Raw genomic sequence first — 17,040 nt, 5'->3', positions numbered from 1 at the left:
CCATCTCCTGCAGGACCCCTTCCCCGGGTCCTGATGAAACAGAGATCCAAGTGTCCCAGACACTTCTTGGGCTCCGTTTCTCATGGACCTCTTCAGCAGCCTTCTTAGGTGTGGGACCCAGTACAGGACCCCTCCCCCAGGTGGGAGCAGCTTCACCCCATGCAGGCCCCAGAACCGATGTTTGTTGAGTCCTATGGAGCCACTCTTATATTGAGTTTTGACTATGTGGCAGGCTTGATGATGGTTTTGATGCTATGGCTATGTGAAAAGTTTAACATTGTGCAGAGATGGGAAGGTGAAGCTCAGAGAGGTTGTGTTAGATGCCTGGGGTTGCACAGCTAGGTAGTAACAGAGCTGCTCTCCAAGTCCAGGTCTGTCTGCTCCCTAATGGGTGCTCATTCCATGGCATTGTGCTGCCACTCAGAAGAGCACCTTCTCCACACAAGTACCGTGTCATTCATCCAACAAGAATTATACACATAGGCAGGAGCGTCTCTCTCTGGGGATGGCTAGACTTAGGAGCAAGGGCCTGTCTCAGCTCTTGCCAGAACTTCCCACCTAAACCCCAGAAAAGCCAAACAGGTCTCAGGTCACAGCAGCAGTTTTTCCCACTCTGTAATCTTCTCCTTTCTATCACCCTAGCATCACCCTCTTTTTCTTACAGTTTTCAAGTGATCTCACTCCCCTCTGCAGGACCCCTGCTCCCATCACCTGCTTTTCCTTCTGTGCCTTGCAGATGCCAGCATGTATGCCCATTACCTCTTCCACGCCTTCGACACCACGCAGACGGGCTCCGTGAAGTTCGAGGTATGCTTGTCTCTGAGAGGCCCCGGGTCCCCATAACTCTTCCTCTAAACCATGGAGATGTTAGGAGAAGGAGTGGACCATCAAATGCTTCAGTCCTTTACCATTTAACAAGGATTTCCTGAAGAGAGAAGAAGCAACTGCCCTTACCCTCCAGGAACTCAGGACCTCAGGGACTAGCGATAACAGTCTAATCGCTCACATGCACACCGCGCTGACCATGCTGCAGTCTCTGTACTTAGTGCTTTGCATGTATTAACTCATTTAATCCTCACAGTAACCCTAACAAGGTAGGGTTCTATTATTTATTATCAGTTTACAGAAGAGGAGAGTAAGGCAGAGAGAGATTGAGTGGCTTTCCCAGGGTCAAACAGTAAGTGGTAAAGGAGGGCTTTGAACTCAGGTGGTATGTTTCCAGAGTCCACGTTCTTAGCCAGATGATGCCACCACCTGTACAATAATTGTAGCCATGGGATAAGGCAACAGTAGGTGTCAGTACACACTGAGCTCCGTTCTTCCTCCAGAAGTTCCTTCCCAAAAATGGGGCAAGGTAGGCAATGGAAGGGGGGTGGGGCTGTTCACTGAGCTTGGCCACATCCTTCTGGGGACAGAGGGCCTGGGAGATACCATTCTGTAAAAGCAGTCACAAAGTCTGACCCAAAGACAGAGCTTCACCCCCCCCCCCCGATGGCTTGGTGGTTAATGTCTCTCATGCCTCTTCCACTTCTCAGGACTTTGTAACCGCTCTGTCAATTTTACTGAGAGGAACCGTCCATGAGAAACTAAGGTGGACATTTAATTTGTATGACATCAATAAAGATGGATACATAAACAAAGAGGTAAGTGAGCTGAGGCCAGGGGCATGAGAGAGCTACAGGGAAGGCACCTAATTAGAGAGAAAACAGCCTTAGTCATGAGGATGAAATGGTCCAAATGAGGAGGGATCTGCTTTGGGGCAGAGGCAGTTCCTGACAAAATGAAGGTCACCTTTGACGCCCCCCCACCATTGCCCTACCCTGCCCTGTCCACGGGCACTCAAGAAAGGGTTAAGCAGATTCACTCACTCTCACTTATTCAATGCACATTCTAAAGGGGGTATAAATAATTTATTTCAGTGTAGAGTAACTCCTCCCATGGGAATTTGCATTTTAACAGGTTAACAGCCACAAGTTAAAGGTAAAAACTGCAATAGTAGCATTGCAGGCATCACCTAGAAGAGAAAAGGGAGATCTTTGAGGAAGAGGAGATTCCAGTTGAATCATATTAGCCACAACCTATTTTGCTTACTAATAAAACCTCAGAAGGGGGTCAGGTGCAGCCATCTCTAAATAAATCATCACAAATAAATTTCTGAATCTTCACTGCTTGACACTTCTAGAGCCTCAAAGTATATGTGGTATCTAGATAGTGAAATACCCACAGGTCTATCTCAAAACTCACTTTGGTATCTACTGTATCCTGGTATCTCAGTCAAAGCTTGGATTTAGCATCTTATAGCATCCCACTTCCTGAGCTCCTATGTGCCAGGCACAGGGCCTGGAGTTACAAATGTCATCTCTAATCCTCACCTGAATACTGCAGGTTTCTCTCCAATTTTCATTCCTCATTCATTCAGTCATGGATTTGCTCAACATATATTTGAGGGCTTATTAGGTGTTCTAGGTGCTGAAGATAAAGTGGTGAACAATCCCCAAAATGTGAAAATCCTAATATCCACTAGTAGCAGATGTGGTAAGAATTCCAGTAAATACATATAATGGAATGACAGGTGGCGATTTAAAACCATGTAAGAGCAATAAGATATAAAAATTTATATGTTACATTACATTTTAAAAATCACTTTATACAGTAGTATGTATAATATTATCTCAACTTTGTAAATAATTAAATGCTTCTATATATACTCAATATATTATACTCGAAAATACTCAAATACTACTTTACAAAATATATAAGGACCCTAAAATGAGACTTATAACAAGATCTTCAACCTTGATTCAACCATTATTCCATCACTGAATAATCTTACTAACTCCTGCTCCCTTTTTTTAGTTTGCAAACTAGACAAAACTGTCCCCATTAAAACTCATCAGACCTTTCTGGATGGCAGGATTAATAAAGTACTCCTTAAAAGGAAAAGAAAGTGTGAATAAGCAGCTTCTTAGAAAAGATAGCTGGATCTTCCCCAGGCAGTCATTTGGAAATAGTTTCATCAAAACTGTAGGCAATGAAAATCCTGAGAGAGCAATCAAAATTTATCTTTCAGTCTTTTATGTTATAAAAGTTACTCAGGAAATAAACCTATAGCCATATGGGTGTTAAGGACTTGTAACGCATACATCTTTAATTAAACACATGGATAGAGGTATATATTTCCTAGTTCTGTCCATTGTTAGGACCTAAGAGCAATGACACTCCCGGAGCAATGAGTAGACCTAGCCCCAAGACCTTGGTTTACAAATATCATTCTCCAATAAAAGGAACCAGCCTCCTTGGACTTGGTTGATTCCAGGCCTGGGAAAGAGAAAATACAAGAAGATGATCCTGGAGCATCTTGCAGTGCTGAAAAAATAGGAGTGCTATTTAAAAAAAAGAAAAGATGGCGGTGGGGGGTGGGGGGCGGTATGTCAAAAGGCCACAGAAGTCAGCCTGAAGGAGTTCCAAACAGCCAAAGCCAGAACAATTTGAACAACAAAATACAAATTGATAGTTTGGGGTTATAACCTATAAAATAAAGTAAATGTCCATGAGTCCTAACTAATATATATGTACGAATAATATATTATGTATTTAAATAAATAATAAATACGTATTTAAATCAATGAATACATAAACAACTGGGGGAGGGGAAGGACAACTCTTCCTTAAAGAAGAATTCCAATTAATAAACATAGAAGGAATAAAGGAAATACAAAATCCCCATTAAGCAAACATTACAGTAATAATTTTTGCAGGCAAGACCCACTAACAGATTCTAAGATCAGTGGAGAAGCTTGACAGGCACCACCTTAATCAAGTGATCAAGGTTAACATAGCCAGTAATAAGACATAGCAACACCATGTACCTCTTTGATATGTTGCACCAAGAAGGATATAACATCACTTCTACGGTATTCTTGTCAAAAATGCATAACTTCAGTCTAATCATAAGACAACCAGGGACTAACCCAAACTGAGAGACATTCTACAAAATAACTGCCCAGTACTCATATCAAAAGAGTCATGGTCTCCAAAGACAAAGTCAGAACGAGGCACGGTCACAGATCAGAGGAGACTAAGGAGACACAACAACTGAGTGCGACGTGGGATCCTTGAACATAGAAAGGCATTGGGGAAAAAACTGATGGAGCTTGAACAAGCTCTATAGTTTAATAGTTTTATGGCATTGTTTATAGTGTTGTAGTTACTAGTATTGTAGCATTATTGCTTTCTTAGCTTTCATCATTGTGCTGTGGTTATGCAAATTGTTAGCATTGGGGATGCTGGGTCAGAGGTATACATGAATGCTCTGTACTATTTTTGCAAGTTTTGTGTAAGTCTAAAATGATTAATAATAGGTTAAAAAACAAAACAAAAACAATTAAATAAAATAGACACATGGAATGAGGAGTAGCAGCAAGGAACCCAAGATAGAAGCCGTCCCCCGGGTCTCTGTAGACACTCCATCAAATATCCTGAAGACAAGGCTGCCTTCCTACATTCGTTTACCCCATTCCAAGTAGGGGATGGGGAAGCCCATGGAACACTACTTCCGGTCAGTGTGATCAGGAAAACACCACAGAGCCACTCAACAGTGACTGGGCTCCCAGCCCATGGCAGGCATGGTGCCAGGTGCAGAGAACTTAGCAATGAAGGATCAAGCATGTGTCCTCAGAACTCACATTCTTAGGGAAACAGATCTATAGAGCAATAAAAAGAACAAGTTAATTATTTTAATGTGTATGTGCTGATCACTTATTCCGTATCAATGAAAGATTAGAAAGGAAATAGGAAAGAATTTTTAACATCTATCTGGCCCCATCAATCAAGAATGGTAATTTTTGCCTTTGTAGAAAGGGATCTTTTGGTTACAAAGCTAGAAAATCATCAACATAAACGAACTTAAGCTGAGAGATTTCTTGTAAAGATATAGGTAGTTTCTCTAAAAAGTCTTTTAAAAAATAAATAATTTTTTAAAGTGGAAAAGAAGATATAGGTCATTTGGTGTAACACATTTAATCCCCATTCAAGCTAGAAAGTTGTTAGTCTCCCCCCATGTCACACCAGTCTCCTCTTCTTATTCCTCTCTTTCCTCTCCCTCCTCCAGCATTGTCTTAGATCAAGTTGGTCACACTCTCCTCTGCAGGAATGATAGGTTCGGTTGGCAGCAACATGGCGGGGGGGCGGGGCGGGGGGAAGACCTCAGAGGAGGTTTTAGTGGATAGGGTAACCATTCTCAGACGCTGCCTCTCCGGGGCTTCTCTTGGTCCCTGTTACTACCTCTGTCTTCTTCAACTGCTTTTCTCAGAGAGAGAGAGAGAGTGTGTGCGTTTGTGTGTGTGTGTGTGTGCACGTGTGCTTATGAGAATATTTCTCTGTCCTCCCCCGTGTCCCACCTCCCTTCTCCCTCTACTCTCCTCACTTCTCTTCTTTCTCTCCCTTTCTCCCAGAATTCCTCTCATCTCCTCTACCCCACCTGCTCCAGTCTACTCTTTATGGAAGTTCTTCCCTGTAATAGAATAATTTTCGGTGTCTGCTCTCCCCTGATCTCAGCTAAAACCCGGAAGTGGTTTGCCCGTGGCACCAACTCCAACTCTTCACTCAAACTTCCCAAGAGATAAAAATAGAGTGGCTCAGCTCTGTAGTTGGATGCCCACATTTGTTCCAATCAGCTGTGGTCACAGTGACAGGTCACCTGGTACAAACACAGCCACCCAGGCCCACCATTCAAAGGAATTATGGAGCGGAGAGAGCGTCTTCCAAAAATGGGGTGTGGGCTGATCAGTACACGAATATGTCTGCTCACATCCCACTTATAACCCCTCACTGAGGAATGCTCAGGAAGAGGCAAGCTACCCAAGAGCTTCTGACAACAAAGAGAATTTTCCACTGCCCTCTCTCTGGAAGGAGGCTCCCAGAATATAGCCCCTTCAGCTTGCTTTCTAACTCCCTCTCATCAATTGAAGAAGTTCCTTTTAAACACTTTCATTCTCAAGGGGGACAAAGAGCCCCAGACTGTCACCCAGAAGAGCTTAACTTCCTGGTTCCCACACTGTGTGCTTCTGTGTCCCCTCTCCAGGAGATGATGGACATTGTCAAAGCCATCTATGACATGATGGGGAAATACACGTATCCTGTGCTTAAAGAAGACACTCCAAAGCAGCACGTGGATGTCTTCTTCCAGGTAAGAGCACACACCTGTGCGTGAACTTTAAGCTCAACTTAGATCAGTCAACCCACAAGCCTCTGAGCGGTAGTTTGTGTCCAAGCCTGCCCTACAGATGGTAGGAAACAGAAAAGAATTACAAGATGTCTTGCCCTCCAGGAATAGATTATCTCATTAAATGGACAAGTATGCACTACAGAAGAGAATAAGGAAGAATATTATTAAGTATAAGTGGTAGAGTGTGGACCCTAAATTCCATAAAAATGGGGGATCAGAGTAAACAGAGAAGACATCATTAAGCACATCTGTGTAGGTGTTAAGCATTTGTGTCTGGGGAGTAAGGGGAAATCAGGTGGAAACTAGGGTGGCTTGGAAACTAGGGTGAGCTCTTTAGACCAAAGTGTTTAGCCTTGCTCTGGTAAAAAGTAGGTGCTGTTAGTCCGTGAATAGAAGAGTGGCAAAATCTTAATGGTGTGCTAATAAAAAAATTAACCTAGCAGGAGAGTATCAGAGAACATCAGAGCTCATTCTAGTCTAATCCTCTCACTTTGCAGATGGGAAAAGCAGAGACTCAGAGAGGCTTAAAGACTCACTCAAGGTCACACAGTAAGTGACAGAGACAGAAGTAGAACCTCTCATGTCCAGTGTTCTTTCTGCCAGATGGACAGGCTAGAAGTGAGACTGGGAAAGGCATGTTAGGGTGTCAGCAGAATAATCTGGTGATGAGAAGATGAGCATCTACAGCAAGTTTTTTAATTTGAAGGAAGCTCATGGGGGTCAAAGTGCTGTAACCAGGGCCTGGGTGGAGTTGTCTGGCCAGTGAAAGACCATCCTAATTCTCGGGGGAATGTTGGTTAACAGAAAGCAAGTTTTGGAATGCATATCACCAGATTCTTTAAAGTGCTTCTTGTTGGGTCTTTCAGAAAATGGACAAAAATAAAGATGGCATCGTGACTTTAGATGAATTTCTTGAATCCTGTCAGGAGGTAAGGAGAGATCTCAGGGCAGAAAACTTCTATATCTGGGAAAGGAAATCTGGGGCTTGGGGACAGGCAGAAGGGAGAAAATGAGAAACCTGCAGTTTCTCAGATTAGAGCCACCACCATCACCATCACCAGCAACAGCTCAATTTCAACAATCTCCACTCCTCAGACTGGTCTGTGGCTAGTCTTGGGTAACAGGCTGAGCCACACAGACTAAGAAGGGGGATGTGAAAGCCCAGAGGGGGTCTCTGTGAAACTACAGACTTCCAAGTGGGCAACACTGTCATTTTTCAGTCTTCCTCTGGCCTGATGACCCACTCCCCAGACTACAAGGGAGTAGCTGGAAAAAAAAATCTAGAGCTGTGATTCTTAAACCATAGTGTGCATAAGAATTGCCTGGGATGATTCTAAAAATGCACATTTCCAGGCCTCAACCCAGAGACTCTAGATCTGGGATGGGGATCTAGAAATCTTCATGTGAACAAAAGTGCCCTGACCAATGCTTCTAAAACTTTCATGTACAAACCAGCCTCCTTGAAGTTCTTGTTAAAATGCAGATTCCCATTCAGAAGGTCAAGGGTGATGCTGATGTTGCTAAAAGGATAAACTGGCCCCAGAGTCAGCCAGAGACTGAACTGGAAATAATTGCTTTCCTCTAATTTAGAAAATGCATTTATACTCCTACATTTTCTCAGAAAGGTGCACAGTTACTCTGAGTTCCAGCCAATAAGAACTGCAAATGCAAGAAAGCAGGGGAGACATTATTAACATGTAGTGAACACCTACCAAGTTTTAGGTACATTAAGTAAACCTCACATAATGTAAAAAACCCTGAGCAGTAGGGTCACTGTATAGTCAAAATATTTAATAACTAGAGTAGACTCAGAATTGATCATTCTTAACTGACTTTGACCAATGCCCTGGAGCAGTGCCCTAAAGAACCCCTGCTAAAGTTGGTATTAGCCTGTGAGTTGGTGGATCTTTCAGTAGTCTAGGGGTTCTGGACCAGTTACCAGGTAGCCAGGTAGCTAGAGAGGTTCAGGTCAGCAGCTATTTACCAACAGGATTAGAAACATTTCCACACTTTAATCATTATGAACTAGCTGAACATCAGTATTCATCATACCCATTTTAAAGAAAACTGAGGGGGCTTCCCTGGTGGCGCAGTGGTTGAGAGCCTGCCTGCCGATGCAGAGGACACGGGTTCGTGCCCCGGCCCAGGAAGATCCCACATGCCGCAGAGCGGCTAGGCCCGGCTAGGCCCGGCTAGGCCCGTGAGCCATGGCCACTGAGCCTGCGCGTCCGGAGCCTGTGCTCCGCAACGGGAGAGGCCACACAGTGAGAGGTCCGCAAAAAAAAAAAAAAAAAAAGAAAACTGAGGCACTGCAGTTTAAGAGATGTGGTTAAAGCACAATAAGTGATAAAGATGGAACTTGAACCCCATCGTTCTAATTTTAAATACCATGCCCTAGTGTACCATGCTTTTTTGACTTTGCTTAACAGTTTTTTAATCAATTTAGTTTCTCACATTAGCAAGCAATATTAATTAACTCACTTCTTTTTCACAACCCACCCTATAAGTAGATACTGTGATCAATGCCATTGCACACACGAAGAAACTGAGGCACAGAGAGACTAAGTAACTTGCCTAAGGTCACTCAGCTCGTAAGTGACAGAGCCAGGATTAGAATCTAGGCAGCCTGACTTCCGAATCCATATACTTAACTGTCAGGCAATTATACCTCCCTGTTCTAGAAACTTTTAAAAGATTTCAAATACCCATAATCAACTTCATTGATTTTCTCTACTTTAGGTCTGCTTTCTAATTCATTTATGTGTGCTCTAAATTATTTCCTTCCTTCTGCTTTTTTATTTTAATTCAATTTTTTAGGTTTTCTTTCTAGATTTTTGAGATGGCAGTTTAGATCATTGATTTTCAACCATTCTCTTCTAATATATGCATTTAAAGGGATACGTTTTCCTCTGAGTACTGCTTTAGCTGAGTACTGCTTTAGATCCTCAAAATGTTGATATGTCACATTTTCATTATATTTTAATTCAAAATATTTTTCTCTGACCCATGGAATTAGAAATGTGTTGTTTAATATCTAAATATTTGAGGATTTTCCACATTCCATACTTACTACTTAGAGAATATACAATAGAAAAATGTAAACTAAAATAGAATAAAAAAGAAAAAAACATGTGATCATCTCCATAGGTATAGAACAAGCATTTGATAAAAATGCAATTGCCCACAGCTTCTTAAAAGAAGTAGTCCTCGCTGGTTTACTGGAAAATTTGGGTTTTTCTTTTCCGAATTCCTCTTTAAAGCCAGAGAAGGTGCTTCTCCCTTTGAACTTCTCACTTTCTAGGTCCCCACCTACCCCTTACTCCCTGTTTCTCATACCCTTGCAGAGTTCTTTCTGAATAGGAAACCCATTCTGGAGATTTGCTCTGGAGATTTGAGAAGTTACAGAGCTTCTCAGGGAGAAGCCTCAGAGAATTCTAACCATCCTCTTCTCCCCCTCCTCCCATCCCAGGATGACAACATCATGAGGTCCCTCCAGCTGTTCCAAAATGTCATGTAACTGTGAACACAGCCATTCGGCTCTCAGAGACGTTACGAAACAACCAACTTAACACCTTGATCGGCCCTCCTTCTGATTTTACATGCGGACCCTCGGGACAGAAACACATTTTGCGCTTTGGAAGAATTCTCTGCAAAGACATTTTGTGGAACCCAGGATCACGTGGCTCAGTCTCTGATTGCCCGCTCTTCCTCCTCCCGCTTCTTGAGAGAGACAAGATGAAATCGGGTTTGTCTTGGAAGCATGCTCCTCTCTTCGTGCTGCTGCTCTATGGAAGGTCCCTCTGCTTGAGCTTAAACAGAAGCGCACAGTTTTCTGCTTGCGTGCCCCAGCCTACTGCCTCCAAGCCCAGCAGACCTTGATGTATCTGGAAGCAAGATGACCTGAGCCAAATGCACATCAACTGCTGATGGTCTCCCAAACCAACGTGCCTGTTTCTCTTTCTTTGGTGGGAAGAATGAGTATTGTACAGAACAATTAGAATCTACTATGACTAGATTGGGAGAGCCAGCGCCTAACGTATGTAGGATAGGACTGAATGATTAAGCATGGCATTGTCTGATGACCCAAACTGCACACGTCCTTTGTTTCCAGAGGCAAGGACAATAATGCTCTCTCATATTAGCATCTGTGCTGGTGGTACAAGTCCCTTAACATGCACAGGAAGGGAGCCAATGCCCAGCGGCCCATGCCTCCACTCCATCTCCTGCTAGAGCCCAGCACTGCATGACCCTCCCAGAAAGCCCAGGATGCCTGCAAATTGCTGTAATTTTATACCATCTTCTAATCAATAAACAGAACTATTTCTTACACTCTTAATCTTCATTTTGTCCATGACATTGGGCAGAAGAGGTAAGCTGTGAAAGGGAAGGCTAGCCTATTCCTTTGGCATCCAGTTATTAGTGCCTACATTGTGCCAGGCCCTGTGTCAAGTAGCACATCACCCTCCCCTGCTCCCAAGCAAACATCCAATTCAAATGCAAATACTGTGACCATAAGCAAATGCAGCTTAAAAATTAGACTCCTCACAACATCCCCCTTCCAGAACAAGTGTCACTCCCAAGACCCTCTGGTATAGAAAGTGTGGAGCCTCACATGGTGTGGCTGGTGGTACAGAGATGAAGAGGTGGTCAGGACCCCCTGCTGAGGGGCTTGGAGTCCAGGAGTTGATCAAGAGGCTTCAGCCTATAAACAGCAAATGATTGTTTATATTGGACACTGTGGGTCTTGGTTTCCTCATTTGACATCACATTAAAAAGATTTAGAGCTAACAGTGGCATTCTTGGAAGAAAAGCAATTTACTGAAGCCCTGTTATGTGCCAAGGGCTGCACTAGGGGCTTATATGCATTATCTCATTTCATGGCAGAATGCTCTGGAAGGTAGAGTCTTCATTTTGCTGGTTTGCACACTGAAGCTCAGAGAAGTAAGGGAAACTGCCTAAGGTAGCACAGCTCCATAGAGAGATTAAACTCTTCCCACTTTCTCCTAGAGCCTTCCTACTAGGGGATTCTGCCTCGCCCCAAGGAACTGAGAGTACCTCACACAAATCTCATTCATCTCCAGTCAGCTCAGAGAGGCAAAGGCATTCTTTGAATCCAAATAGTAGATGAGAAAACAGATATAGAAAAGGGAAAAGCCTCAGGTACCGGTGGATCACTAGCAAGAGCAGGTCACCACACCTCTGCATGGATGAAATATTCCCAATCTGATTGCCATTGGCTGCTGCTGCTTATGGCTGGAGATTATAGAGGCCACAGCTCTGTTTCTCTATTTGAGCTTCCTGAGTGCAGCCATGTGGTCATCTAAGGCTGCTGGACATATGTGGCTGGCCCCTGGCAAGGCATATACTTAGGTCCAAGCAGACGATCTATTCTTGTGACCTTTCCACTGTGGGGTGTGAACCTGCATCCTGAGGCTGTACAATGTCTAGGCCATGGTTCTCCACCCTGGCTGCACATCATAATCACCTGGGGAACTTTGAAAAATGCCAACACCTGGGCCCCATCCCGGATCAATTGAAGTAGAATCTCTTGAGTGTAGAACCCCGGCATCAGAATCCCTTAGAAGCTGCCCACATGATTGTAAAGTGCATAGAGAGCCACAGTGGGGACCATACCCAGTGCTGTGAATGGAGCACATGACCTGAACCATCCCCCTGGCTACAGTGACTGGTTCACAGCTAGGCTTGATACCTATGCCAGTCCACACAGCATGACTCTCAAGACTTGCGCTGGGAACAATGGGGCAAAGATGTTCTCTCTCCTATTGGACGTGTTGGTAGTGATTTAGGAATTCTGAGTTGTTATCTGATAACCAAAGGGGAGAGAAACCAGAATCACAGAAGGCAAGGCAGAGAGGGTTTTATAATAAAAAATTTAAAAACAAACCAGAAGTTGATGAGATCATTGAGCTGCTAGATCAAGCTGCACCTGAACCTACACATACCTCTGACCTTTTCAGATGCCTTTGTTTGATGCCTAAGTAAGATTTAGGCCAGTGTTTCTCCACCATGGCTTCATATAAAAATCACTTGGGGAGGCACACTTAGGGAAAATTTTCCAAGTACCAAATGCCTGGGCCTTCTCCCAGGTTCTAAATCAGAATTTCTAGAGGTGGGGCCCTGAGCATCAATATGCTTTAAAAGCTCCCCCAGGTGATTCCAGTGTACACCTAGAATTGAGAGCCCTTGCCCTAGAAGAGTGGAAGGGCTGCTGCACTTCTCCCTGTCCTGGCCAGACCACAGGTAAGAAGCCCAATTCAGTCCTCGGCACCCAATACTGAGAGGCAAATCAGCATCTGGAGATATTCAGAGAGAAATCAGCATGGAAGGAAGATTCAAAACTTGTCCTAAGATGAATAATCAACAGAAAGGAACTTGGTTGTCCTGGTGAGGTAGGGAGAAAAGGACAACCTGTTGGAGCAACTGCAAGGAAATGGGCCACCACTCATCAAAGCTTTTAATAAAGGAACAAGGAAAACAATAAATGCTGCCGTTTCCACAGAAGCACAGAAACAGAAAGAGGCCTGGGCTTTTGTGAATCCATGCATCCCTCAGCAACTGGGGTATTAAGAGAAATGAGGTTCTCAGCTTGGAACACCCTCCTCTTGGCCTCCTGAAGGGATCCTGCTCCTCCTGAATCATCCAACAGATTGTCACTCTTTGCCAGTCATCGTACCTGCTGATGGGGATTCAACCGTGTAGTAGATGCCTTATCAGACACGCTTGGCACTCACTGACTGCACAGGTGGACTCAACGGCTGCTGGCTGCAAATGCCTGTGACTTTTTGCCTGTCACTCTGACTGTCCCAGACAGACTCTGCCCACTCTGTTTGTGGGCAGGGCAGGCAGGAAGAATCAGGTAGTTAGCACTTCCCAGGAGTAGCCCTTAGCCAATGACCGATGAGAGTTGGTGGATCAATACCCCAGACCCCTCTCCTCAGCAGGAAGAACTCTATACCTTCTCCCAGACTTCTCCACTAGGATCGAGCCCCAATCACCCACAGCAGTAATCTGCTCAAAAGTACACCCCTTATTGACCTCTTTGTCTTCCCTGTCTCATTTCCTGCATTCTCCTACCATTGCTTCCTGGAATCCCCTCCCGGATTAACTACTGAATCCCACATCCTTGTCCCAGGGCTGGATTCTAGAGGAACCTAACCTAAAACAAGTAATGAAGAGGCCAGATAGGTGTCCTGCTCTCATGAATCTTATTTTCTAATGGGAGGAAACAGCAACCAAAATGATTTGGGGTAGTGAAAGGGGCATGAAGAGAACAAACGTGTGATGTGATAGAGAATGACTGGGGTGACTTGGGAAGCTGCTTTAGACAGGGTGGGGAGGGAAGGCCCCTCCGAGCTGAGCTTGGCGCCATCTCAGGGGTCGGGGGGAGATCACCAGGCATTTATACAAAATCTGGGCCTAGGCTTGCTGTGACGTCTTGCTCAGGCTTCTGAGATTCTATCTCTTGTTCCATTAAGGAAATCAGATCTGTTGTGGAAATGGAGAATCCCATCATGACCAATCCGGTGGTTCTCTAACATCCCATCTCTGAATAAATCCTCTGAGCAGAGGCCAGCAAGGCCCATTGGAGAGGCTTCCAGCAGGAAGTGTAGATGGGACTGGGGACCACTGCTTGGCACCAGGCTCTCTATGGATGAGATCCTACTTGAATCTCAGAGCAACCTTCTGAAGTAGGTATCCTAGGCACCTATTCTTCGGGTGAAAAAAAGGATGCCCAGAGACACGGAGGAAACTGCCCACAACAGCTGGAAATGGGCTTAAAAGCCTGCCAAACTCCAAAATCCACGCCCAGCTCCATTTCTTAGAGAACATGAAGACCTTCTCCACCTATTCCTAAAACTAGCTGTAATTATATACAAACACCAGAAGGTGTTAGAAAGCGGCTGTCGTGAAAACTAAAGCAATGAAAACAAGTCCATGAATTCAAGCCAAATTACTCTTCCTCTAAAGGGAAACATGCACAAAGATGCCCATATGGGTTTCTTAGCGCAGCTGAAATAAGTCCCTTCACATCAAAATAAGGCCCAGTCTAATTGGCAGACCTCAACAACTTCTGCCAAAAATCCCAGATCTTGAAGAGAAGGGGAAAACCTCAGGAGTAGCCAGCCCCACTGAGTGGACTTTTGATGACCCATGAGATTCTGACAGCTAACTGTACTCACAGTTCTCGAAATGGAGCACATGACCTAGTCTAGGCTAATCATTACCTCCCATGCCCCTGGCCACAGTGATTGGTTCAGGGGTAGGCTTAAGACTGAAGCCAGTGCCATCATCATGAATTTTAGGGTGTTTACAGAGAACGATGAAACGAAGTCCCTCGTTTTCCTGCTGGACATGAATGCAAAAGCACATAGCCCTGGGACATACAGGCAATCATTTTGTAACCTGCAGGAAAGTCAACCTATAGATGAACATAATACCACAGAAGTCAAGGCAGAGATGCAAACAAATGGACTCCTTGAGGATTTCGTTGAACTGCTGGATCGAGCTTCACCTGAAGCTACATGTCCTACCAGTGTTTTGGTTGTATGTATCAATAAATTCATTTGTTATTATTTAAGGCAGTTTGAGTTGAACCTCCTGTAACTTGCAACTTGACACTTGCTAACTGACCCCAGCCCCACTCCTTCAGAAGACAGATGGAGCAAACAAAGCCCACAGCTACACAGATGGGTTGCAGCAAAGCTGGACCCAGAAACCCAGACTAGTGCCACATCCACTACACTGCTCTGCCACCTATTGGTACTTTGCAACCAGAATATAATAATAATATTAAATATCATTTACAGAACTCTTATGTCATACTCTCATACATTTAATCCTCACTACCCTGAAATTAGTTGTTATTATCCCCATTTACTAATGAGGTTATTGAGAGATTAAATAACCTGACCATGATCAAATCCTAATAAGTCAGAGAGTGATTTGCACCCAGGACTTTCTGACTGCTGCACTTAACCACTAAGACAGGAACTGCCAGGTTCAATGTGTACACAGAGCAAAGCAGACTAAAGAAATGAGTTGAAAACCAAAGAATATATACCCAGTGTGAAGGAGGAAACTATATCACAGCTCTAGGGACTGCTGCCATATTATTGGAATCTGGGCCCTGTGTGTTAGACCTAACAATTTTTCAAGTAAAGTTGAAAATCCGAATTTTGTTTTCCTTTATTATTTATTTATTTATTTATTTAGGTTCCGTCAGGTCTTAGCTGCAGCACATGGGATCTTCTTTGAGGCATGCGGGATTTTTTGTTGCACACACGGGCTTCTGTCTAGTTGTGGCATGCAGGCTCCAGGGCGCATGAGCTCTGTAGTTGTAGCAGCAGGCTCCAGAGCGCATGGGCTATGTAGTTTGTGGCACGCAGGCTCGCTAGTTGAAGCCTTCGAGCTCAGTAGTTGTGGTGCACGGACTTGGTTGCCCTGCGGCATGTGGGATCTTAATTCCCTGACTGGGGATCAAACCCTGGTCCCCTGCACTATAAGGCGGATTCTTTACCACTGGACCACGAGGGAAGTCCCTAAAAATCTGAATTTCTATATTCTGGCAAGTAGTTCAGTATTTTAAAAACACCAGGCAGACCAAACCAAACAAGTATAAGATTGGGATTGAGCTTGGATTGGGCTCAGAGATCATCAATTTACAACCTCTGCCCTAAATTCTATGACCATTTTTCCCCACTAGCAAGTGGTGGTAATATACCAGGCTAATGCCAAATGTCCATCACAAGGTGAGTGGATAAACAAACTGCGGTGTATCCATCATACAATGGAATACAACTCAGCAATAAAGAAAAATGAATTATTGATAGACATAACATGGATGAATCTCAAAATAATTATACTGATGAAAGAAGCCAGACCAAAAAGAATACATGCTGTATACGTCCATTAATGTAAAATTCTAGAAAACACAAACTAATCTATAGTGACAAGAAGCAGATGAGTGGTTGTCTGGGGCTGGGGAGGGTCAGTGTGGAGAGAAGGAGTGAGAGAGATCACCAAGGGGTGAGAGGAGACTTTTGGGGGTGATGGATGTATTTATTTTTTGATTGTGTGATGATTTCATGAGTATATACATACATCAAAAATATTAAATTATACACTTTAAATATGTGTAGTTTATTGTATGTCAATTATATTTTACAGATGTTTTTAAAAATTGGTCTGGGGGGACTTCCCTGGTGGTCCAGGGGTTAAGACTCCATCGTTCCACTGCAGGGGCCGCGGGTCCAATCCCTGGTCAGGGAAGTTCCACATGCCACACGGTGTGACCAAAAAAAGAAAAAAAATGTAAAAATTGGTCTGGGATCCCAGGCCACACCACCAACAGCTTTCATGGTTTACCTACCACTCTGGGACCTCCGCTCCTCAAGAAGCACTTTACATGAACAAGCTTCATCATCTTACCTTCCCTGGTCTGTCTTCTGGCCACTTTGTTCCAGCCAAGTTTCTCCAGCTATATTACATCGCTCCCTACCCCCACCAGGAAGCCTGCCAAATGCAGTCCCACCCCTTCTACCTCCCTCCCAAAGCCCAAGCCAGGCCCCTTCTCCATACTAGAACACCTGAGGGGTGGCCAGGATTTTGTGGCAGAGGATTGGGGACTAAGAGTACCCAATCCTCCTGTCTCCTAGCCGCCCACTCCCTGCCCAGTCCAAGGAGCCAAAGGCCCTCACTGTCATGCTGACACAGAATTGGTGAGTGCTCGGGGAGAGATGGAGAAAGATGGACCATTGTGGATTCTATTGAAGAGAGCAACAGAGGCACTAAAC

General features: G+C 44.2%; 1 protein-coding gene across 5 annotated transcripts in view; it reads left to right on the top strand.

Annotated features, from left to right (window-relative positions):
• KCNIP1 (potassium voltage-gated channel interacting protein 1) overlaps positions 1 to 9,743 on the top strand; it is a gene marked incomplete at both ends in the record, with an annotated part of 348,648 nt that extends 338,905 nt beyond the window's left edge. For all 5 annotated transcript variants that reach the window (XM_081232727.1, XM_081232726.1, XM_081232729.1 and 2 more), the window contains 5 exons: positions 737 to 807; positions 1,536 to 1,643; positions 6,083 to 6,187; positions 7,093 to 7,155; positions 9,696 to 9,743. In XM_081232727.1, the coding sequence (XP_081088853.1) occupies positions 737 to 807; positions 1,536 to 1,643; positions 6,083 to 6,187; positions 7,093 to 7,155; positions 9,696 to 9,743 (395 nt within the window). The remainder of the gene's footprint in view (positions 1 to 736; positions 808 to 1,535; positions 1,644 to 6,082; positions 6,188 to 7,092; positions 7,156 to 9,695) is intronic.
• Positions 9,744 to 17,040: the final 7,297 nt, after the last annotated feature.

This window comes from Mesoplodon bidens (assembly GCF_964165515.1).
Source record: "Mesoplodon bidens genome assembly, chromosome: 4".
Lineage (NCBI taxonomy): Eukaryota > Metazoa > Chordata > Mammalia > Artiodactyla > Ziphiidae > Mesoplodon > Mesoplodon bidens.
Note: the sequence above shows the minus strand (reverse complement) of the source record. Positions and strands in the feature narration are given on the sequence as shown.